We start from the raw sequence: 26,046 nt of genomic DNA on the forward strand, positions 1-26,046 counted from the left end.
ATCAGGCATTTCGCTAAAATAGTGTTGGCTTTCAATTTGCTGGTTCTTGAAAGAAATGAAAACTCGCAAATATGTGAAAATATATTTTATTATGCAATAATCATTTTCATTTCATATTGATATAAATTCTAGCGACGAAGGTCTTTCCATAATCATGAAAATATCTCATCATTTCATTTTTCTTCTTCAAACGTTCAGGACAAAAAGGGCACTCGCAGGAAAGGCAAAACCCTTCCCCGAACACCTGGTAGCATGACTATTTGGTTGTAATTCATAAACACATGTTGATCATATTGTCTTAATCCTACAAAGAACTCCCATGATTATTGAGAGGGTTTTGACGTTTTAGCTGAGACAGGGATATGGTGGTGGTGACCCAGTAATGTTTCTCTCTTTGTTCGCATTTGTATGTAGCTTTGGAGTCCGTTACAGAAATGGAATGGACATGTCTTCACACAAATAGTCCGTGAGTGAGGGAGTCGGGTTTAACACCACTTTGAGACGTATTTCAGTTATATCACAGCGTGTCAGCTTGATGTAAAAAGATAGCCCGAAGTGATGCAGGTCTTAAATGTTCACAACTTTGGTGAAACCAACGACCACAGGTATGGTGCTGACGAATCTATAGCTAGAAAAATAATAATGACCAGTCGGGATTCGAACTCACGAAGTTCTCACATGCCCAATAGACACCAACTCGAGTGCCCCCAACTTGAAAATGTGACCCAAAATGACTTGTTCATGCTGTTATATCGCGTAGCCATGACAAATAACTGACTTCATGTAACTGATGTATCATTCTTACATAACTCTATACTTAATGAGACGTACAGGGTATGAAACTATGGGAAAAATGATTAATGTTGGCTATAAAAACAAAGAGTCCTGTGTAATTATCCTTAAGAAGAGGACAGGCACTGGGCTGGCTTCATGTCATGAGACACTCATTGATCTTCCCCATAGCAGACACTATGTACTAAATAGAAGACGATTACATGGATCAGGGGCCGTAACTGTGTATGCACAAAATCTAAAACAATGTAGCAAGCGATGTAACTCTGGAAAATCATAACTTAAGGCACCAAGTTTCGATCTCAGTCTTGACAAGTATCTCTTACATAAGCCTGAAAACTTTCATGCATGTAACTTTAGTAGTTTCTGTGAAAAGCTATCCCTATTTCACGCAGTATGCACCAAGTTGAAAACACGGAGCAAGGGTAATAACTCTGTAAAAAACTAATTTACGGTACCATTTTTTGAAGTCAGTCTTGACAAGCATCTCTCATATAAGCATACAAAGTTTCATTCATGTAACTTTCGTACTTTCTGAGAGAAAATTGTCTTCATTGCAGACACTATGCACTAAGAAAAGCATGGAGCCAGGGCCATTACTCTGTTAAAAGGATCTTTATGAATTTAAGACACAAATTTCGAACTCATTTAAGATCATGACCAGTAATATCAGTGTGTAAAATTTCAGTTCTCTAACTTAAATAGTTTTTGAGAAAATGTGTCCCCTTTGAGACGCAGACGGAATGACGGGCGGACTGACGGGCGGACTGACGAACTCCCTCCTATATCCCCCGACCCATTTCGTGAAGGGGGATAAAACATACTGTCTGAAATGTATTAAGACACAACACAAAAAAACACAAACCTTCTTTACACAAATGAATGAAATCATACATTCACCAGAAGTGTGAATAACTAACCACATTCTATCATAAAATGGTATTCACTTCCGATAGTGAAAGTTTTTCCTAATATACTCTGCAAGAAAGAAACGCAAAAGTGATTTAAGATGTATATTTTACATATCATATTAAAAAATCAACAGATGGTAATCGATTGTTCAAAATTGGCACATATTGCCATTCATCCAGGTTCCATATGGCACACTCGGAACAGTAGATTGTCAAAGTGAAGGTCATCTGTTCTCAGTATCTCGAGTTCAAAAACTGACTCGCATCGTCGTCCCACGAAAGCAATCACATCCCGAATTGTGGCCTGGGGAATGTTCACCCACTGTTCCTGCAGTGCTTGGGTCAACTGTCGGATGCTGTGTGGTTGTTGCTGACTTGCTCGCAGTCGTTAATCCAGTGCATCCCATAAATGTTCGACTGGGTTTAAATCTGGAGACCTGGAGGGCCATGGCAGGACCTGGATGTTGTGAATGTCGGATGTCGACAATAACTGTCAGATACTTACGATTTTACTACTTTTACGTTTCTCTTTTTGCAGAGTATATCTCGTGAGTAGAGTCCTATGGACGTCTACGTCCCACATCGATAACATGTCAACTGATGATGTTAAGCTGTTGAACGTTGTCTGAGAGATGAAAAGCATGTACAAAAACAAGTGCAAGTTGTATCGCAACGGGTGTGATTGGGCGAGCTGTCTCAAGTTAGGCGATGGGTGTGTTTGGACGAGCTGTCCCAAGAACAACTGTTTCCTTCTGTTCAGTAATGATTGTTGACACTTAAGTACGTTTTTTTAATTTAACTTAATGGGGATGGTAAATATCATGTCCTAGGAATAAACATTGTATTTAGTGAGCCTTGGCTAATACAGGATATTAACCATCCCCAAACGCACAAGCGTGATCACCTCTTTATCACATAATGTCATTCTTCAATTGACGTCATATAGCTAAAATATTGCTGAGTGCAGCGTTACACAACAAAAATCAAACAAAAACAAAACAAACATTCTTCAATTCTGTGCTCGTAAATCTCTTACCGTCTCTCACAAACATAACCTGCAAGTTTTCCTTGAATGTGCGCATTAATTTATATTACGTCAGACAGTGTCAGTAGCCAATATAGTGTCAACTGAAACCTGTTTCTTATACAGAGGCGTAAATACATATATGCAAAACAACAATTGCCTACACAAATTGTATTTACTTGCCTTTCGCGGCAATCCATCGGTCTGTCCGACAGAGTAACTTTATCAATGGGTAGCTACTCTAACCCTAGAATATGAAACGCCACGGCCATAGTCAGACGTTGTCGACAGTCGGCCTGTTCTGTCATAGCGTTACGAACTGCAGTCAGATGTACACACAGCGACAAAACGAAACAAGGTAAACAATTCAAACATATTTCGGCCAAATCCAACTGTTTTAATTTGTTAAAACGGTTCCAAGCCGCCGAGGTCTACAAGCACAAATATGATAAGTGATCCCTCTTGGCTAGTCCTCTTGCAAAATTGTTTCGCAATTGTTATTTCCAAAGTTGACCAAACTTATAAAATGCCTTAGCTACGTCACAGTTAGACACTGATTTTCAGTATATTAGACTATTCTTCCGATAATGATAGCAATTGTCCCTGTAGTTTCTCTTGATTCTCGTTGGTTATTCTGACTCGATCGCCGAATGACAAGGGCAACGCCATGTAGTCCCTACATGACCTTTGATATTTGCATTTCTATCCACACATGACCCAACGGATATCGTGTTTGTTCGTTGGCTTTATCCCGCCGAGAAACCCACCCGTTGTATGATTAAAAGAGGTGCATGTGTATTACACATTTATAATAAGAAACAGATGTAATGCAATATTATAGTGTATTATATTTAAATAGAATTATCCCAAAATAACCTTTCATTCTTGTTTCATTTTACCTTAAAGCTAATACACATTGTCCCAAAACCTAAATCATGAGGCTATATTACAAAACTGCTACCCATTCACACATGCCCATGACCAGCTATACACTATGCATAACAGTCACGTAAAATGATTATGATGCCGATTATGATGACGATAATGGCAATTATTGATATCAGTACACTTGTATACATGATGCATGAGCGGGGAATTCTACTACGGGGTATTCGGAATTGTGTCTGGTCACTCTGTGAAACATAGTCCCAACACTTCCTCAGTCTCTGAATGTTTTTCTGAAAAACAAATATATATGAGTCATGATGCATAAACATTCAATATACATATTTTATGTCATAACATAGCGAACATGCATCTACAGAATGAACACACCCGCGAAGATTCCAGGGTAGAATAGGTCTTCAGCAAAACATGCTTGCCATAAAAGGTGACTATGCTTGTCGTAAAAGGCGACTAAAGGGATCGGGTGGTCAGGCTCGCTGACTTGGTTAATGCATGTCATCGATCCCAATTGCTTCGGATCGATGCTCATGATGTCAATCATTGGATTGTCTGGTCAAGACTCGATTATTTACATACCGCCGTCATATAGCTGGAATGTTGCTGAGTGTGGCGTTAAACAACAAACAAACAAACAAACAAAACAAACAGAATGAACAGTAGGGTGCACATACCTTTTGGGAAACCATTCGTATTCTCTGACGTGCAAGACGTTTCACACACTCATCCAGATTAATACCTCCACTTGGCTTCTTGTCCAACATGCAATCCAGTGCGCAGTAAACAGCACTAGGGCCATCACCCTCGCTTAAACAAGAGTACGCTATTATTCATGTGTGAAATGATATTATGAAACATCAATAATACAACCAAAGCAATGGAAGGACTACCTTTTTTTTAGTTCAAGTCATCAATCATGTCAATAAAAATACTCGACTCTGAAAGGTCAATCAGAAGGTCAGTATCAAATGTGACAAAAATATTCAAAAAGCTTTCCCTGTCACCGACTGTGATGTCATATCATTTCCTTTATCACAATGGGTGAGTGAGTGAGTATGGTTTTACGCCGCTTTTAGCAATATTCAAGCAATATCACGGCGGGGGGTCACCAGAAATTGGCTTCACACATTGTACCCATGTCGGGAATCGTACCCGGGTCTTCGGCGTGACGAGCGAACGCTTTAACCACTAGGCTACCCGACCGCCCCTTTATCACAATGAGTGATGTGTGCCATAATAGTAGTGGCTTAGTGAACTCAATATTGTAACGGTTTCTTGTTTAATGCTAATTCTGTAAGCGAAAGCGTCTTTACTTTTTAAATAAAGTGTAAATAATCAGATTTATCTTTGCTGTTTTGGAACTATTATTAATTTACAGACTGATTAAAGTTTATATCATATATTTTTGTTTACCTTGAGCAAACCACAATTGGCCCCATGTTGAAATCCTTGTCCTTTCTGACTCTGCGTATGAACTGGCAGAAGCCTTGTTTGTCAAACCATGTGGGGTCGTGGTACAGATGGGCTATTTTCGGAAGGTCATTCTCTGACAACTAGTAATAAAAAAGCACCGAATAATTGCATAGTTTTACAATGACACCACACACCAGTAGAGTAGAGTAATTAATGTCATGATGTCATATTGTTGTTTACATGCTCATATAACATGCACATTGCATGTCTCGAAGTGATGACGTCATATATAGTGATATACGTCACTTCCGGTGCTAGAGAACGCGCCACGTAGAAAGTTTGTACAGAGTCATGGAATAAAAAGTCATCGTTGAAAGCCAGTGTCGTCCTGAGTATTGTCCCACACACTCTATAAGTCATAAACATTTCACATTCATTAAAAATAAAATGTGAACCCCAGAGAATAGTCTGTCTATGAAATCTGCCGAAACAGATTCCACAGGGCGTAAGAGGCAACATAGTGATTGGAAAATCATCCTTATTGTCGTACAGCTTGGTGCCATAGTTTTGAAAGTCTATGCACAGATCAAGATAAAACTCTGAATATGGTCTTGATTGTTTGGTTGATTAGGTGAGGCAAAGGGAAAGCGAGAAGCTAGGAAAGGTACAATAAGTATCCACGAGGATACCTAGAACATGTCTCAATATTCTATCCCGAAAGTATATTGTCTGTCAGGAAATTTAATAACTCGCCTAATTCGTTATCTGAAAATTTCTGAACAGGGTTACGTTCAGTATTAAATATTTGACAACCTACATTCGAATACTAACAAAAACAAAAGTTCTATTAATCAGAGAATGTAATATCTCTTTCAATTTATCATGATAGATAGTTGGGAAAAGCCTGGAAGAATAAAACATTTTTAAAATTGAAATCATTTGCCTGATCTGATCTGAACGTATGAATTTTTCAATATCCACATGTAATTAACACAACTTTACAAATATAGGATGTGAAATTAATTTAATTATGCCTTGCTTGTTGGTGTCAAATTATTGTTGTTACTATTTTTATTTTTTTTCTTGTGCTTGCCATGATTGATCATTTGTGATTAATAAACTTAAATTTATTTCAATATGAACAGTACATACTCTATCTACCATATCAACACATACATTTACAAGCACGTTGATAAGTAACACTTACCACTAGTTTCCACGTAGAGTGATTCAATTCCTCATGAGTTAGGACAAGAGAATTCTGGTTATGAGAGTTTAGATAACCATCAAGCTAAAAGAAACGAAATGGTAGAAAATGTATTTATTTCAATTTGAACAAATCAGTGTGTTCTTATTTAAGGATTGAAGTTGTATTTGTTGACGTTCATCAGCTGATGAAGACAGTGCCTCACGTGAGCAAATTCCATGATGCGCGAAGCGCTTCATGGTAAATTTGATCACGTGAGGCACTGTCTCCATCAGCTGATGAACGTCAACAAATACAACTTCAATCCTTATATTGTCAGATACATAAATCATAACAAAACAATCTATGAAACATCAAACTTTAATGATTTAAAGCGAACTATATCAACGCAGATCGTGAAGTCATCCGTCCCAAACATTCCATTTGGAGAGACATCCCTTACAAACAAGGCAGAAAATGGCGTCTACGGCAATGTCATTCGCTTGAAATAAAAGCTGCACCCAGGAAAGTTTGCATTGGGAAGAAATCCAGACCTGGCTGAAGCTGAAAATGGATACATATTAACGTTCTGTTAAGTTTGGGTGTGTGTTTGAGTCATTCTACGGCTGCTGGTGACGGCTTGAGGCGGCGCGGTTGGATTTCTGGAAGCAATACACGACAGTGTGGAGTTCAGTGATATTTTGGTAAGTCGAGCAATCTCTGTTATAGTTTCGAACGGACTCTTCATTTCGCTGACCCGACCCTGTCTAGCTTCAAAGCCTGCGTCATTTATAGTCTGAATCGGTGGCGCTCCCAGTTTTCCCTTTTGGTTTTTAATGTTATGTTTAGACATTGAGGAATTCCCCTAAAGTATTTCTGTATGTCTCCGCTCGGTTGACAACGTAATCACGTGACATACCTACGTTCATCGGGAAATGGTAGTGTTCGCTTTGGCGAGGTCACCCGCTACTGTCAATATTATGACAAAAAGGTTCATTTAGCTTCGCTTCGTTTGTTTGTTGTTCAACCATACACTCAGCAATATTCGACCATACAATCCAATGAATGATACGATGAGCATCGATCCACGCACTTGGGACACGATACCAAGTCAGCTAGCCTGACCATTTGATCCCGTTCGTCGACTCTTAGGACAAGCATGCGTTGCCAGTCAACATACATTCTCAAACAGTTACTATTTAAGCGCATACATGTAAATGATTCTATCACTGCATGCTGGAGTTTGTTGAACATGCTTACTTAGATGAACAACACTCTGTAATGGTTACATTATTACTGTAGCAATTAATATAGTTATCTGGACCAGGTTACCTTCAAGGAAAAAATAATCTTGAAATTGAACTTACCACGCGCGATTGTCTAGAAGATATGAAAACAATCACTTTGATGTGATATTTCCAAATCATCCTCAGAAATGTATCATCTCCCTCACGAGTGCTGGGCACTAAAATATAAATATGACAAACAGGTATCTATTTCAGAAGCAGGAAAGAGAATAATATGTATATCGATTTACAAGAGACATAAGTTCAGAAAGCTTCACATTTATTATTATTTTAATGTTTTAAAGATTAAAATAAAGATGCAGCAAAGAGGGTTTGGGTGATCCTGGCACTGTCAGACTGGTTAGGCTCATCATCAGCTCAGGGCCCTTGTCCCCTGTACACGCAGCCCAGACAGCGAATGGGACTTCTCCCAGGAAGCGCTGCCCAGTCAAACCCACCCAGACCTTTTCGGAGAATGTGAAGACTCCCCAACACTGCAGCTTTCTGCATTACCCAGATTTCAGAAGGGTTGTATTCCTGGTAGGAAACCCGGGTACTCTCCCAATGTCCGTCAACAGATTGGGAGGTAACAAACCTAAGGCACCGAGAGCAAAGGGGAGTCGGACAAGCTGGTACTTGGGATGCAAGCGTGACATTTCGAAAGCAAGGTTCGCATATTTGCTATGTTTTTCCTCAATCTTGTCAATCACATTAGTGCCAAAGGGGACACAAACTTCAATGATATAAATGATTTCATTGGATTTATCAGAAAGGACAAGATCGGGTTTGTTGGTCTGGATACGTCTAAGGCTGTAAATGGGCCTATTCCAAAGAAATTTGTATTTATCATTTTCCATGTGTTTGTGCCAAAGCTGGGCATCCACTGACAATGTGTTGGGCAGTCTCATTAAATTCATTACATAATTTACATTTCCTGTTTACATTTTGATGCAAAATCACACATTGACGGTTTCGAGTGGGAAGTGACTGGTCCTGAGCAGCAAACAGAAAGCCTTCTGTTTCACCTTTCAGGCCAGTCGTCTATTATTATTATTATTATTATTATTATTATTATTATTATACTACGAATATATTATATTCCTAATAATAAATACCTGGGGGTACATTAGAAACATGGAAAGTAATTATACACAAAATTACAAATGGTCCAACATACTTTGAGTCATGATGTATCTGTGTGTGCCGTTGATTCCCTGAAAGCATACCATAATAGTTAAACATTCAGAAACTGATTGTATCTAGACATACATTAACCGTAAGTGTTTCACGTTTAATTGCAGATAAAACGAAAGTAAGAATCTACACTGAGATATTTTTCTTATATTAACGTACAAAAACAACCAGTCGACATTTATTAAAAACATATCTAACGAGAACAAACACAGGTAAGCAGAGGTACCCTTGTTACTTACAGTCAAAGAATAAGCATTAGGAAATTCGCCATGATCTATTTGCTGGAGTTCTAAGGGTGAATCCGAACCTGAAAATATCAAATATATATATCTGAAGTACACACACTTGAAGTTTAGTAATTCATATAACCCTTGTTATTTTACATGTGACTAAATCAGTCTGAATGAGTTAAAAATAAAGTCATCTTAACGACCCTGGAAACGTTGTTAATTATAGACATCTGTCGAACAGTGTACAAGCGTACACGTGGACAAATCCACATTCGAAAGTTCCAGTAGTTAATTTTACCTTCTGATAGTCGGGCTGTTTCTTCCCTCCCGCTTCTGAAAGAAACCAATAAACCAACGATTTAAAAGAAATGGTGAAAATCGAAAGAATTTACCTTAATTTGCTTTTGCTATCCAACTGTTTCCAGGTTTCAAACAAAACAGCAACAGAATATAGGAAATTAGATACGCATATCCAACAAAACCTAAGTTAAATAATCACTCACAAAAAATCACTGCCGGAAATGTGTGAGGTTATCATGTCGTCATTCCAAATATCAGCGAAATATAATATACAACGTCAACGCAAGAGTATAAACAGTCTTCACTATCTGCCAAACCATATTTCTTTGGGGGTAAACAGCAAATTAGTGGAGAAATATATATGAATGGATCACTGCAAATAAGTGACGACACCAGGTGTTCGCAAAAAAAGGGTAAGCATGTCCTATTCTTCCAGTTGCATCCACCACTTTCTTCAAATATTTTTATATTCTCTCTTATTAAAATGCCCAAATTTGTTTTTTATATAGTTTTCACATATGGAATACACACATATAAATCTGATAGTTAAGTTCAGTTGGTATTATTTTGATAATAAAAAATACAATAAAGAATACAGATTATATTCGATTACTTTGATTCGGACGTTCTTTCCATCGAGGCATGTTTCCACGTCCTAATCATCCTTTTGATATGTACTCCAACAATATATCCTATCGCCAGTATCATCATAACCAACGCGATGGTATTACCTGGTGAGATATAATACATTGACACAAAGAAATTAATAAAATCATTCAATACTGTAGGTGAGGAGAAATGGGGTTTAACGTCGCGTCCAAGATTATTGCACCTATATAGTGACGTACATACGTGAATGTGTGTGTGTGGCTGATTGTACTAGTCCGGACTGATGCCTTTTTATAGTGCTTGCTCACTGAGATACAATGCCGCAGTGTAACATGAATACCCCACTCAGACACAGTATACTGACTCCGAGCCGACTAGTCCTTGTTTTAGCCCCTTAATGCCGAGCGCCAGACAGTGTAACAACAAGTACCATCTTTTAACGTCTTTTGACGCGGCCGGGGGTCGAACCCGGGCGTTCCGCTCTCCGGGCGGACGCTCTTCCACTAGACCACGGAGGCAAACCTCAATGTTGTCACATTGAAGAGGAGATGTAAAAGTTCCATATCGAACTTGTATTAAATCCTTGGTTCACATTTGGTTTGATAACATGCTAACTGACAAACCAAATTATGTGTGACATCAGGAAGTCCAAATTCATAAGTAGTAACTTTGACAGTCAATATCAGCATCGTGCATTTGTATTCAGTATCTGTAATTAACAGGTGGCAGACAAAAGTACAATATAAGATTTTGATTTCACATGAGTTTCTTTCGGATGACACAGTTTGAGGAAATGCCTCAATAATGCATTAAGAATAGTAATAAAAACTTGTACTTACATTTTTTGCAGTCACAAAACTGGCCAAAGAAACCAGCATTACATTCATCGCACGTGCAATCAAAATTACAACCATTTTTACAGTTTTTTCCGCACTGTTTGTCGCAGCCAGCTTTGGGAGAACAAGAAGGTCCACACCTTCCAGGTGGACAGTGGTTTGTCGTTGGCAATTGAACATCAGATGCTGCAGAAAGATGACATATATATCAAGTGACCTGACATACACTTTTTTTCTTTAATGCAGCTGAATCCTGTAACCCACTTTGAAAGTTGTACATGTTATATGTGTGTATATATATTTGAAGCATATACTTGTAACTGTTGGAAAATGGCATCAATTAATTATTTCTATATTTCTTTTATATTTTTTATTGACACAGAACATATTTCACGATATGAATTGGCACGATACTTTTCTGATGTAACAACATGTATCTGTCAAAACAACCAAAGGATCATTGAGAACAAATGTCATCCTTTTGGATGTTGGGCAGTCAGAAGCCAATCAGAATTTGTAACCTTATTACCAAAAACACCAAGAGTATAAATATCATTCCTAGATGAAGTCTCACTATCACCTTGACGTAGAGTTGGCGGACACAATCGAAGAGAGAGTATAAAGTATACTTAATCATAATAATATTTGGCCTGGTTTAAAAATGTCTTTGGGAAGTGTTTGCCTTGAACATGAGCACATCGTTGTCCGATGCTGATTAGCTAAGGATATGAAGGAAAAGTGCAAACATTTGGCAAAAGACATCTTTTGTTAAGGGACTCTTTGAGAGTAGATTTGCTATCGATCTTTTTCTCTAATTTTAGCCATACTATATAGGATCATATCAAGTTCAATAATTGCATGTGTAAGAAAGAAAAAGAAAAGTCAGTCTTAGGAATAGGTCCTATTATTTCAATGAAATAGTATATTTCAAGTTATATTTAACTGTAACATTTGATATATACAGTGGGCCAAAAGGGCCCTTTTGGGATTCGGATTTAAGTAGATATGCTGTACTCACTGTTTGTGACGCACTGTGTACAATTTCCCCCTTTAGCAGCTTCGTTACAAACGTAACCGTCATTACATCTCTGGCATTTACAAGATACAAAGTCACACTCTTTGTCCTTGCAGCTTTCGTCGCAAGGGGTTTTACAAAAGTCAGAGCAATGTCCTTTCTTACAGCCATTGGTACATTTCCCTGTATTTCTGTCACAGAGTTGTCCACCACATGTGTCTGAGCATTTAACCATGCAGCTTTCTGTATAATATGTATCTTTGCACTGTTTACAAAACCCAGTGTCCATATCACAGTCATATTCGCATTCTCCAATACACTTACTAGAGCATGTAGGCCCGTAATATCCATTATGACATAACGTGCAACGTCCATCGTCATTCTGAGAAAGGCAAAGGGTTAAGTTTCGTTCCACACAAATCTGGGTAGCATTGGAACCTGCAGAAGGAGATACGTGTACATGTCAAATTAAGTGAAAACGAGAAGCATGTTTCAATTATATGCAAGCAATACCTGAATGCCCGAAAACTCTCACACCAGAAACATTATCATGAATTATTTTGACTTCACAAATTCAGGTGATATCTAATTATATATATTACCAATGTTGTCTAATGCTGTGCAACTTTAAAATCGAAAAGTAATACCGCTTGCTGCTATAATAGTTATGAACACGTCCAGTTTGATAGCATCATTTGCTGGAAGACGGTATGCAATATAACCTAAATACAGTTAAATTAGAAAATGACGTACCTCTAGCTAATTATTTGAAAGTATTAAGCACTTCCTATTTGCTGACATCGGTACCGCTTCGGTAAAACATGGCAAATGTTTTGTTTTGTTTGATTATTTATTGTTTAACGCCGCACTTTGCAATGTTCCAGTTTTATGACGGCGGTCTGTAAATAATCGAGTCTGGACCAGACAATCCAGTGATTGACATCATGAGCGTCGATCCACGCAATTGAGATACGATGACATGCATCAACCAAGTCAGCGAGCCTGACCACCCGATCCTCGTAGTCGCCTTTTACGTCAAGCATGGGTTTCTGAAGACCTATTCTACCCCATGGCAAATGCAGTACAACTTTGAAAAATAAAGTCGTAAGGCTCTAGCTACCTTAGTTACAGTTATATGCTCTTACTATCTGCCTAATGGCTTTGACCTTCACTTTTAGACAAGAGATGCCAAAATATTCAAACTGCTAACATATTTGCAGTGTTGTTACAAAGATATATTCACTGTAGCATACTGTAAGTATAGTCTTTCAATCTGTGAATGACGCCTCTTACGGGTTGGCAGGGACCTTCTCAAATTTAGAACCCAATTAAGTTCCATTCAAAAATGGTAGTGTGTACACAACCTTTTAAGGACGTCTTCTCCACACTGAGTGACTTTGACCTTCAATCATCGCAGGTCACATGCAAAAAGCACTTCTATTTATAGGCTTCTGTGGTGGAACAAAGACCACAATGAAATTAATTTCTGAATGAAACTATCTACTCGACATTTCATGAGTGAACGAATTCCAAAGGAACCTAGACATTGGACACAAGAATCACGTCTGGCGTATATATGTTTTTGTTCAAAATTTGAGCCATGTTTTGTGGTCATATTGTAGGACACCCCAGCCTGAAGATCATGTATGTTAAGATTCTTCAATTTCGATTCATAAGTACTAAAATTATCGCGTGAGTGCGTGCGTGCGTGTTTATGTGTGAATGTATGTCATATTTTTTCGCGAATATGCCTTCCGCTGACCCTGCAATTTGGCCAGAGTGAGTGAGTGAGTTAGGTTTAACATAATAATTGGTTTTAACAATATTCCAGAAATATCACGGAGTGTCAGCTTAATTAAGGAGAAAAGTGTCGCAGGTATAAGACGTTTACTACTTTGGTGAATACCCTCGAGTCTGGACATGGTGCTGACAAACTTAGAAACACAATCGGGGCTAACCTGGATTCGAACCCACCAGATTAAATGAAATTATGTAAAATGATTAACTCTGTACTTACATGTCGAAGTAGTTATCAACAGAAGAATCAGCATCATATTCTCCATGGTGATCTAGGTTTATAAAATAACAATACTTGAATAATTTGTATAACACAAACTCATAAACAACCTGAATGCCACTAATCTTGAAGGAAATCAATTTCAATGTGTGTGCGCGCGTGAATGTGCCTTGTGCGTTAAGGTGTGTTGTAGTTGTGTACGGCCTTTTTATGTTTGTTTGTTTGTTGTTTAACGCCGCACTCAGCAATATTCCAGCTTTATGACAGCGGTCTGTAAATAATCGAGTCTGGACGAGACAATCCAGTGATTGACATCATGAGCATCGATCCACGCAAATGAGATACGATGACATGCATCAACCAAGTCAGTGAACCTGACCACCCGATCCCGTTAGTCGCCTCTTACGACAAGCATAGTCGCCTTTTACAGCAAGCACGGGTTGCTTCACGAAGGTCTATTCTACCCGGGTCTTGACATATTTTATGATATGTACACCTTAACAGGAGTGACGTGAAATTTAACATGTTCACAGAGAAATGAGTTGTTCCATAGATTCGAGGATGCACTCCGGATACGGTCGATAATTCACTCGAAAATTGCATTTTTAAACCCTTATTTTATAGAAAACGTGAAACCTCTCTTCAATGATTATTCCGAAAACATGTCCCTACAATTACTGTATACAAGTTAATTTTTAATGCGATTTTTTAAATATGTACTATGGTAACTCGTTCACATTCACTTAGATATGAATATCCACACGTCATGTCAGTAGAAGGATTACATTTCATACAAACATGTGTTTCTACTAACTTCAAAGAGTGCAGCCACAGATAGATAATTAGTGAAATAATGCCGTTTTGAAGACTATGTCATCTATATCACGGCGTGTCAGCTTCAAGTGAGGAGAAAACCCAAAGTGATTCAGGTCTAGTGTGTTTTCTCACTTTAATGAAGCCCACAAAACGCAGGTATAGTACGGATCAGGATTTGAATCCACGATAATCTGTTTCTGGCACACCCAAGGGACGCAACTCTGCACGGCGAATTGCAGCGCTTGACAACTTGGCCTCCTGCGCCCCACATAGAAATACATTATATTACGTCAGATCACAATGTGTAATACCTAAACATACGAGGTTCAGGGTTCAAGTTACACGATTGTGTGCAATTTTAATACAAAGTACATACCATGTTCGTGGTGTGAGAAGCGGTTGTTACAATCTTGAGTAATAGCAGTTCCTGGAAGTCCCCGAAAACGGATATCGAGGCAATAATCCCTGCTAAAAATAAACATAATTATGCGTCATCGCTAGCGATCACCATAGCACCACCTGCGCAATAACAACAAAGGATCACATGGTTATATATTTCCCTGGCGTGTAAAATTCTATAGCTGTGTCTCGGTATCATAATTAAAACTATCTACAGTGCTACAGTAATACCGATCAGATGAAGGTAAGATTCTGTATTTTCTCTAGGTCTAGATGTCATTCCGAAGATTACAATGAAAATATATACCATTACACGCGGTTAACACAATAAAAAAGGCACAACATATTTACATATTTACATAATTACACACAGTTTATCAAATTCAAATACCTAACCGAAGACAGATATCCAATGAAATATATCTTATTAAAAGATGCTTTAGTTTGTATAGATACGAGACGAATTGAAGTATGATAGTTTCCCAGTTATTATGTATTTAAATGTTCACACATGGCGTCAAAACCATTTCCTTATATATAATTACCATAAGACATATCCATTGTACGATTCCGACCACTATGGAGTTGTGATGATCCCTGTGGGTTATGGTGGATTCGCCTGACTTGCATTGCTTAAAACGGTATTTACTGATAGCAACACGTCTTCCATAATAACATTGAATTTAGTAATGTGTTTTCTAACTCTGATCTATTTAAAATATCGTATTCTGAAACAAAAAACAGACATCCAATAAATCCTATTTCAACCTTTCAACATAGATGGCCAGGAGATTTCAAATTAGCATTCTAGGATTCGAAGCGTGAGATATATGACCAGACGGGTAGTATTTCTCACGTGTTCGTCCTTATGCATATCGCGTCAGTGATTTAAATATGGACACATATAGAACGACGAAACTGTTCCACGATTATTATCCAACCACAGTGTACATTCAATAGAGATACATAGTACCTCAGATGTATTTTTCCATGAACCTATAATGTGTTTGAATATGTGTGTCTTGAGATACTTGTCACTTGAGACACTTGAGACACTGGCACTCCAACAGAACACTGCCTGTTCCATCCGTTTGGGGGAGGAGCTGAATCATGTGGAAAGATGTCAGACTCCCTACTCGGAAATCAACACTCTAACAAGGACGTATTATCTTCTCCCTTTACAGCGGATGTTGATATATGCTACATTTGACTAGGTACCAATTGAATATATATACCCCCAAATGAGTCCTTGAAACAGCTTATAATAGCCATCGCATCAAAATGAATCCAATATCAATCCGCTTCCCATTCATGACTCGTCGAAATTGCTATCCTCAAAGTAAGCTTTGGGGGTTGGAGATATGTCAACTAATCCGAACTTCTTCACTATTCGTTGTCTTTTTTTAGTAATGCTGTGGAGAGATCTACCCTGGGACACGGTGTCCCAGTGCTCATACTCACCACACTGTACTTTTACAGACTTCCTTCCCTTGGTCGTGCCAGAACAATCATCATTATTTTAAATATATTTGTGTTAAATTTATACAAACTAATTGACATTTCCATGAGTGAATAATAGAATATTTACGTTTAATATGCTCAATGCAAAACGATAGCGCAAATATTTAAGTTTCATTCGTATAGTTTGCTTTGATTTCAACTGTTCAGCTGGTATCAAAGAAAGTTTGACATGTTAGTTGTGGTAGAACAAACATCATACTTGTGAGATAGTTTGACTTAATCAATGTACCTTAAATCCTACCTTGTGGAATTATGTCTTTATAATACTTAGATTCCAAACATTATGTAATGGTAAAACGTGATTGCTTTAGCTGCCAAAATAAGAAAGGGTCATAACTGAATAAATTATTTGAGATCTAATGAGATGGAATTGAAAATAGAACTGTTACGTCAAGCTGACGTTTACTTAAAATAACTCAAGAAATGCTATTGCTTCAGCTATCATAGTATTGATTCATGCATTCCACTTTATAGTATTCCGGATGATGTGAAATAACAGTTTCTGCAGCCGAAATACAGAATTGTCAGATATCCTTTCCACAATTACCATCAACGTGGGTGAGTCATTTTCGTGTACATATGAATCATGATATGCTAAGATGTACACAAGCCCTGGGGGTTTATCCGATGACGCCATTTTGGTACTCTATTAAGAATCCAAAATATTGTTTAACACTCGCGAGTACATATCTCTGATATAGTGACCCGTCAAGATCAGGGTTAGAATGCTGTAAAAGGCGGGTGGTCAAGTTCGCTGAAATGGTTGTTCCAGACTCGATTATTTACAGTGCGGCGTTAAACAAGAAACAAATTTGATATAGTATTCTTTAAGCGAAAACTTACATAACATATTTTATAGCCCAATACTCTATTGTGTAATGGCAGTACCGGTATCAGATACTTCTGAATGTCCACTACCTTCTGACCTACCCTTCAATCGTTTATTATTTACAAGATACCAAACATCCATGGTGAGTTGGAGTGCAGAAATAATATTTGTATGAAAATGAAACTGATTAATTTTTTCATTCAAAAGAACTAGTGTGTGTATCTGCGGGCATCCAGTATAGTCAGGCCGTGTGCTGTGCTGAGAAGGCCCCGCTGAGAAAAGAAGTTTAGTTCTGTCAAACTGCCTAAGCCAGGTCTGGTAGAAAAGCCAAACTTAAGGCAATAATTAACGGGTATGATACTGACAAATCAGGGAATATAATCTGAGAAATAGCAAATCTCAGGGACTCGAACTTGCACAGCGTCTTGCAAGGCCTTAAACGACTGGCCCACATAAATATATAATTGTATTACATATTTATCTAAAGCCCGATAACTTCCTACAGTGTGACCTATCCGTCCCGAAGTTAAGGACGACACGGATTTAATACAATATGTTATAGTGTGACATAAGAGATAATTAAAGTCATGGCCATGTATTCTGCTAGGTCTCAGAAGGTTTCGGCAGTGTAACATGGGATAATGTTCTTAAGAAAAAACAAATCCTTTGCAACTAGAGAAGCGAACTTAAATATTCAGTAAAAATAGTCAACTAAAAATTGCAACCATATAATACCTCTAAACTGCTACCGCGGAAGATTGTTAACAGGAGGGACGGGCGGGTTGTTTGTTGCCTGGCTGCGTAATATCCATCCAAAGGCCTATCAGCAAATTAGGTCAGGGCCGTTGCATAGGCTGATATCAACAAGCGCGTCAGAGCTGTAAACGATAAAAAATATATCATCGGCCGCCATAGTGACAACGTTTGACGATTACATGGAATCTATATTGTCTATATCTCCCTAACCATACCTCCCTCGTTATGTAATGGTAATGAAATATTAACTGTGAACTAAAAGAACTCATATTAAACCATCTGGATGTCTGCCACAGACCCGATAAGGTAAGACAATCATTGAATATACTTTTCTCTTCAGCCAAAGAGTCTTTTGCAGGTCTATATCAGCATTTATTTGTTTGATGTAACAAAACATCTTTTTTGCAAAAACATAATAGCTGGAGCATAGTGTGTGGGTAAAATATGCCGTCGAATTAGCGGCGACGAAATGTAGCCACACAACTGGGACCTGCATAACATTCAAATAGACATAGGTGGGTTAAGGTTGCAGTTATCTGCACATTATTGTTACTATCTATGCAGAATACAATAATGTGTAAATAATGTTTCAAAGAATATTTCTAACAGTTTCCAATTCCCCCTAACTGCAGATACAAATGAAGATCAATGTCTAAGATATAATTATAACCATACTATTCCAAAGTAGATATATTTTATGGACAACAACTTCTTTATTTACTGTAAAGGCGACGTTTCGGTATAGATCCTTATAATGATAATAGGTATTTCAAAAAGTGTTGGCTTATAGAGGAATATTTTACACATCTGTCTGTGAGTAAAATTGAAACACATACCAGACAAGCAGAGTTGTAACTTCCCTCGTCTCACTTCAAACTGAGTTTGAGTTTGATATAACATAACATCGCAGGACTACTTTCAGAGTGAGGTCATGGATATCAGTAAGAAAATAGATCTATATTTACATATAGGAACTGATATGACATATGACCCTTTTCGGTGTAATTGTATGAATTGTATAACGGCTATTGATGATAGGTTATTATTACATAACACCATAACGAGGCCAACCGATAGGGAAGGAACATGAGACTCCACTTCCTCTCTCTGTCAAATAGAAAACATTCTCAAGCAGTTATGTCGTTAAATATTTGATGTAATGACAACACATGGTAGGATGTTCTTACTTTGTATGCAGATCCTAGGAACAACAACGTGTATCCTTGCCCCCAAACTGTAACACACTTCCCACACACAGCACGCTTTATCTCTCTGACACCTGTGATATGATGGCCACTCTTTCAGTTTTCACAGGGGCCCTGTGAAAGCTGAAGGAGTGGCCATCATGTGATACCCCAGTAGGATTTGGATGTGTTTATATTCAATATTTAGGAACCCTGTTGTGACAAGTAAACACACTATGAAATTCTTGAAGAAATTTATAAATGGTCACATACCTTATTTTATTTCTTGTTTGTTTGGTGAATACTTCATAACCTGTGTGTACTGAATGTTACAAATTATGTTTACTATGTATTTTTTCTTTGGTGTTTGCCGAATAACTCACAACCTCTAAAAATGCACACTGAATATTACAAGTCATATAAATATATTTCTACAACGACAAAAATATGATCACTAACAACGCAATGTAATAAAAATACATGCATCCCTGTTACAGTCTAGGTCATGAGTCAGTGACTTTTCACAACAGAAGTATATTTATATCTCTTTTGTTTGGGGCACAGCACTCTCTTGTGCTACGGTTTACATTTCTCTGGTACAACTATACAACAATATCTTAATCAGTCTTTTAAGTCTCAAACTGTAATATCGTTGACGGATTTCTTTTCATCTAAAAACTTTGATGTATCTAACACATGTTTATATTTATATATTCCAAAGGCATAAAAGAAACTTAATTCATTACTTTATTGACATGCGTAGTTTATGCAATCAAGCAATGGCTGTATTTTGGGCCTAAATGGCCTTTTTGCTGAATAATCTGTACGTCTGTCTGTCAGTTTATACAACGATAGAATACACTTACATCCGGTGTCAAGACTCTTTAACACTGTCATGTTGATAGAACAGAAGTCCGTAGAATTTTCATAGCTTTTTTGCCCTTTACGCCAAGAGGAATCTGTTTCGGCGGTAATCTAGATGTTTCTGCAGGTGCACTTTAAGTCCCCGAGTTTCATCATAAGCTCAGGTATGAGGTAACACCGTGTTACTCCTTTTCCGAACACCTGGTGTCATCACATTTTCAGTGATCCATTCATATAATTTTCACAGCTATTTTTCCCTTGACGCAAAATGGAATCTGTTTTTGCGGGTAATCTATAACCAGTTTTTCTCATGCATTGGCGATTTAGTATATTTATGCCCTATCCCAACACCAAACACAAACAAACCCACACCAAATTGACGACCCAAGATGTTAGCATGTATAGACCATATTGATAAATTTATTTGATAAAGAACAATATATGACAATGTTTTTGTATCGAATACATTTCAGAATTAATTCAAAACGATATGTGGCGGAGGGTTTGTGTCGAATATATTAATTCAAAACGCTATATGAGGGTGGGGAAGGTTTTGCATCAAATAATAAATTGATAAATGCATTTTAATGTAACAATCAAACTAGAAATAATGGACAGTATATAAAGACGAAATATTATAGTCGACCTACTGGCGGTATCATATTTACGATAACCTGCAAACAAGCAGCCCGTCTTTGTTACATATGTCTGTGAAGATCCGGGGTAGAATAGGTCTTCAGCAACCCATGTTTGCCGTAAAAGGCGACTTTGTTTGTCGTAAGAGGCGACTGACGGGATCGGGTGGTCAGCTTGCAGACTTTGTTTATGCATGTCTTCGACCCAAATTGTGTGGATCGATGCTCATGTTGTCAATCATTGGATTGTCTGGTCCAGACTCGATTATTTACAGACCGCCGTCATATAGCTGGAATATTGCTGAGTGCTGCATTAAACAAATAAAAATATAACTGTGATCGAATACACCCTCCTCGCGCATGTATCAGCAATATCACGGCGGGGGACACCAGAAATAGTTGGAGAAGGTACGGGAAGGTAATAACATATGACGAGGTTAAGCATCAATGTTGAGACTGAGCATACGTCGATTCATACATAAGTAAACTTGCTACCACTATATAATCATGTACTCACGCAAAGCTGTGTGTATATGTTCTGAAAATAGAACCGCTACGTCAGAATGGAATGTAGACATGAAATGGCCGTCAGTGTAGGTCTCGAACTTTCCGATGAAAACCTCTCCTGGTTAACACCTCCAACGGACATATGTACCCAATCTTGATGCCACTGTTATCACACAAATGGTAAGTCGTTGTCTTGTGTGCTCCGCAGGCTGTCCACATACCCGCGAGTTGTTTACACTATGAACTTGGTTCAGTCTTGTAGAATTGCAAAGAGATATCTTAATGTAATCCTCTGATGCTGTGAAAAAAATAACTTTTTCTAAACCACTAAAACGTGTATCTATATATTTCAGAGCATCTCTGTTATACCAGCATTTACTGTGAAAAGCAAAGGTATATATGAAATGTGTTTAACTCTATCGTGAGAGGTGTGAAGAGTACCGAGGTTACCAACGGTCGGGGGATGTTTATTAAACCATTATAGGATGTCCGGGCTTAGAATCTATACCTCCATGAACAGTTGGATACCAATTTGTCTCAAACAGACAATAGTGATTAAACATATCATGTTTTTCTGCCATTTTGTACCGATACCTATGCTGTTTCACGTTTTCCATAACATATACCAGTTATATCCCGGCTTGTCACGCACGCACGCACGCACGCACGCACGCACGCACGCACACGCGCGCACACACACACGTACACCACACACACACGTAGTTAAATAAGTGCAATACTTGTGAACGCGTGTGACGTTATACTTCATTTCACCTCACCACATCTGCTGTCATGGCTCCCGATCATCGATTTAACATTCATCCCATCAGACTTCTCTTACATGGGACATATGTTCATGCAACAGCGCCGCTATTCTTAGAACGCTTGAAAAATAGGTCACAGCTTTCCAAGAAATCTATCTCTCCCCGGGAACCTGACATACCGCTCACGTAACCATGCACACAAACAATCACAAACTGTTCTTTTTTATATCGAAACCATCGAGCGCAACTAACGCGCTGTTTAACTACTGGCATTAGACAGAGAATTTATACAAGGCGGTGTGTTAAGGTATGAGTGCGATATCCCTCATTTCGGTTGGGGAAAATACACAAGAAACATCATGTTATGTGGAGTATTCATGTGGGCATGTGACTTACGACATGCATGGGTACTTATAAATGAATATATTTGCTGATTTTAATATATTGATGTTATTCAGTCTTGAACTATTGTCACCAAAATGACGACTAATTATGCATTACAATAAATATATATGGATCAGTCACACAACCTGATTCGCATTTAATTGTAGTTTGCTTTATAGTTTGACCTTTATAGCATCTCCACCAACGGTATTGCAAACGTATTTAAAACCAATTTATAGCACATTAATGAAAGTGTTAGATACCACACACAAAATCTGCAACATTAATATTAAATGATTTATGATTTACCCATAATACCGCTTTATCTATATGTTTTATCTGTCAGAGGAACACGCGTTTATTTCCATCCATTAACTTAGGGTCAAAATAGAGTAATAATACTACATCTCTTTTCAAAGCCAGATTAAGTATATTGACATCCAAACGTCCACCAAACTCCCCGCCCCTCAAAACCTACCCCAACCTAACATCAAGGTTCAGCCAAATGTTCAACGTTCTGAAACCTTGGTAGAAACCGTTGATTTTAATACATGCACTTAATTTACATAAATAATGTGTTTTATTTATTCCAGACAAGATGAAATGTAGTGGACACGGGACCCCGTCACCAGGTCTCGTTATAATTGCTCTGCTGCATGGCCTTCTCTGCCAATACGGTAATATTATTTTATTCTTAGATGGCATAATTAAACCTTGGGAATGGATAGGTGGGGGGCGTGTTGGGGGCAGAGTAGTTGTGATATTGTTAGAGACAAAATAGTTTTGGTCACTGCTTGAAGACAAAAACTATTTTCCTGAATGATAAACCAAGAAAATTATTTATTTTTTAGCTACAGTGCCTAGTGTATGATTTTCAATTCGAGAACGCAATACCTATCTAATAACACATCAAGTGAGAAATAATAAATATATATGAAGATGACAAATTCATATCAAGTGTACTTGAACTGTACCTGTTATAATTCATTGTTTCCAAATATCATTACACTCAATATTTTATTAATACATATTTTGACTTTATCTTAATAACAATTTACCATCCATTTAACATGACAAATTCCACACTACTTTAATTTAATTACTGTAATGTAATATGCCATATTTGTTTTATATACATTACACGTGAATTGAAGTACATGCCATGTATAGTGTTGCTATTTGGGTACAAAAAAGAAATATACAATGAAGATATTTGAAACTGCAATCAAGACCCTATTATAAACATATGTATGTATTGTAGTGGTAAGGCCGAACGCATTTCTCTCTCAAATAACTTTGTATTTCAAAATATGTTACATATAATTATACCAAATTGTTTGGGACATATAGATAGTTTCAATCATAATACTATCGTATTTTGAAGGTGACACCAAGTGCGTGTATAGAACTCGTCGACTCTTGAAGGATGGCTGTGTGAACTACTGTCCCCCAGACCAATGTCCCGAGGAATGTTCCTACTGTGACAGCGGCTTCTATGGGTCTGACTGTACGAGGAGCTGCCGAGGACACTGTTTGAATGGAAGGTGTGCCCTCCTGGCCAATGGTAGAGCCGTCAACTGTACGGAGGGTTGTGTGGAGGGGTGGCGGGGGTTAACGTGTAGTACTAGATGTAAGTATCCTTGTCGGGAGTGTGGGAGATACACTGGTGATTGTGTGGGGCGATGCAGGGATGGTTTCTACGGACCTGGGTGCTTACAGCGATGTCCATATACATGTTCAAGCTGTGACAAAAACAGTGGAGTATGTTTGCCTAACACTTCCGTTGATGCAGACCTATCGCCTATGAAACACAAAATCACATTAAGCCTGACACATGGTAATGACATTAACAAGACACACAGCAGTCACAAAGCAGGTGAGGGGTTTTACAAGATATCGATTTAATGTGTATTCATAAATAATATAAACAAACATATAAAAATATTTTATCCCTAGTTCTTTGTTCCTTATTGTTTACTTTTTACTTTTGTAAGGGAGAGTGATTTAGTTTGGTTTTACGCCGTTGTTAGCAATATTCCGACAATATCACGGCGGGGGCTTCACGCATTGTACCCATGTCGGGAATCGAACCCGGGCCTTCGGCGTGACGAGGGAACGCTTCAACCACAAGGCTACCCACCCCCCACCTACTTGTGAAGGACATAATATAAAGTACACATCATGAAATATCAACATGCATTTCGACACATGCAATATGTGTGTACTATAAAATATGTTTCAGAGTTACATCAACACCCTGCAATGACGTCAACACCCCATGGTGACAGTTGGTCATTCAACTCAAAGGTTCCCACTAGCGTTGCTGTATTATCTGCAGTGATTACTTTTATTGTCATGAGCTTCACCATCTCCAGGTATGTCTATACTGGCTACACAACAAAAAGTAGAAACATCACAATTCATTTTCATTTCACACAACTTCTGGATTAAATTCATTCAATTTACCAGTAGCAGGTGATACCTAATGGTCCTTTGGAAAGACCCCATCTGGGGATTCGGGTACAGGATATACCCCAAACATACCACATCAGTTTTGTAGTGTACACTGTGTGTCTTGCCTCAGTAGTGGAATGTAAAACCATTGTATGCTGTTTATCCCTTAATGACTTCATTTGCCAAATGAGTTTATATTTACAAGCTATGACATAACTGTAATGTTGATGACTGCTGAGGAAACCAACATTAATTCACTGACTATCCTGAAAGGTAGACAATGACATATGTTTTCTCGTTCATTACCATAGTTATTTACTTTTAAAATTTACAAAGAATAAAGAGAATCTATTTGCATGTACACGTTTCAAATGAATGAAAAGCGTAAAAGCTGTCTTTAGCCATTACAGCAGTGGCATTCCCAGATGATTTCGAGGTGAATAACAATATAAAGTTAAAGCTTGTGATAGTTATTATTTAAATTTTATTTCTTTAAACAGTATAATTATATTCTATTTTACAGAGTGAAAGTGGCGATGGCGCAAAGAAAGAAATGGGTTCTGTTAGGGAACTCCCCACACATGGAGAGTCTAATCGGCTCCCCAAATTCAAAAGTGATGGGTTGTAATGAATCTATATTTACTGATGTATATCCTGTACTCGAAGATTCATCATACATTAAGGAAAGGGGTTGAAAAGTTCGCCATTAACCTGTAGATGAGCCTGTTGGCACAACGTGATCCCCAAGGGAACTGGAGTAGGAGTGAACAGATGCTTTTTAGGCTGCAGACAAGCCGGTTATTTGACACAAGTAATCTAATTTCAAGATTTCACGGAATCAACGTCAACGTGTGAGGACTAATTAATGTGACAGTTGTTGCCCAGCAACAGTGGTTCGCGTATGATTTGCTTAATTGTGCGTGTTCTGAAATGATTGATAAGTCATTATAAGTTTGATAAGTTATGATCAAGTCCCTGTGCTGTGTGTTCTGTGATATTGGGACATTTTTTTTCCTTGACCTTTCGAAGGGAGAAGTGTTTTCTTATGGACTTTCAAACCCCCTCTTGCCTAATCCTTACAGTGGTGGTTGACGGAGATGGCAATGAATATGGAGCACAAAAAGGTTTGTAAAGAACATGTTGTCATGAATAAACTTTTTCCAAACACTTTTTTATATAGTTATGTTTTACTTTCATTGTCGGTTGTTTCTATGATG

The 26,046-nt window shown here is 38.0% G+C and overlaps 2 protein-coding genes across 11 annotated transcripts; one reads left to right on the forward strand and one right to left on the reverse strand.

The window, feature by feature from the left end:
* Positions 1 to 120: 120 nt before the first annotated feature.
* Positions 121 to 21,633, reverse strand: LOC139480259 (uncharacterized). 7 transcript variants are annotated; one of them, XM_071263308.1, is made up of 15 exons: positions 21,238 to 21,632; positions 18,017 to 18,159; positions 14,909 to 15,000; positions 13,717 to 13,768; positions 11,703 to 12,137; positions 10,688 to 10,870; positions 9,853 to 9,970; positions 9,238 to 9,272; positions 8,949 to 9,016; positions 8,693 to 8,729; positions 7,597 to 7,694; positions 6,251 to 6,334; positions 5,044 to 5,183; positions 4,305 to 4,437; positions 121 to 3,905 (listed from the first exon to the last, which is right to left on the reverse strand). In XM_071263308.1, the coding sequence occupies exons 3-15, from the start codon at positions 14,909 to 14,911 to the stop codon at positions 3,720 to 3,722; spliced, it is 1,572 nt and encodes a 523-aa protein (XP_071119409.1). In that variant the 5' UTR covers positions 14,912 to 15,000; positions 18,017 to 18,159; positions 21,238 to 21,632; the 3' UTR covers positions 121 to 3,719. The 7 variants fall into 7 exon arrangements, with proteins under 7 accessions (XP_071119409.1, XP_071119410.1, XP_071119408.1 ...); XM_071263309.1 differs by lacking the exon at positions 21,238 to 21,632 and adding an exon at positions 19,225 to 19,347 and having other exon boundaries at positions 14,909 to 14,997; XM_071263307.1 differs by lacking the exon at positions 21,238 to 21,632 and adding an exon at positions 19,225 to 19,347.
* On the forward strand, positions 15,048 to 26,000 carry LOC139480261 (angiopoietin-1 receptor-like). 4 transcript variants are annotated; one of them, XM_071263314.1, is made up of 6 exons: positions 15,048 to 15,175; positions 16,927 to 17,010; positions 22,969 to 23,052; positions 23,760 to 24,251; positions 24,618 to 24,750; positions 25,353 to 26,000. In XM_071263314.1, exons 3-6 carry the CDS (start codon positions 22,974 to 22,976, stop codon positions 25,522 to 25,524), a joined length of 876 nt encoding a protein of 291 aa, XP_071119415.1. In that variant the 5' UTR covers positions 15,048 to 15,175; positions 16,927 to 17,010; positions 22,969 to 22,973; the 3' UTR covers positions 25,525 to 26,000. The 4 variants fall into 4 exon arrangements, with proteins under 4 accessions (XP_071119415.1, XP_071119413.1, XP_071119412.1 ...); XM_071263312.1 differs by lacking the exon at positions 16,927 to 17,010; XM_071263311.1 differs by lacking the exons at positions 15,048 to 15,175; positions 16,927 to 17,010 and adding an exon at positions 18,128 to 18,343.
* Positions 26,001 to 26,046: the final 46 nt, after the last annotated feature.

The sequence above is a fragment of the Haliotis cracherodii genome, unplaced genomic scaffold (genome assembly GCF_022045235.1).
Source record: "Haliotis cracherodii isolate W230 unplaced genomic scaffold, xgHalCrac1.p SCAF_4, whole genome shotgun sequence".
Classification (NCBI taxonomy): domain Eukaryota; kingdom Metazoa; phylum Mollusca; class Gastropoda; order Lepetellida; family Haliotidae; genus Haliotis; species Haliotis cracherodii.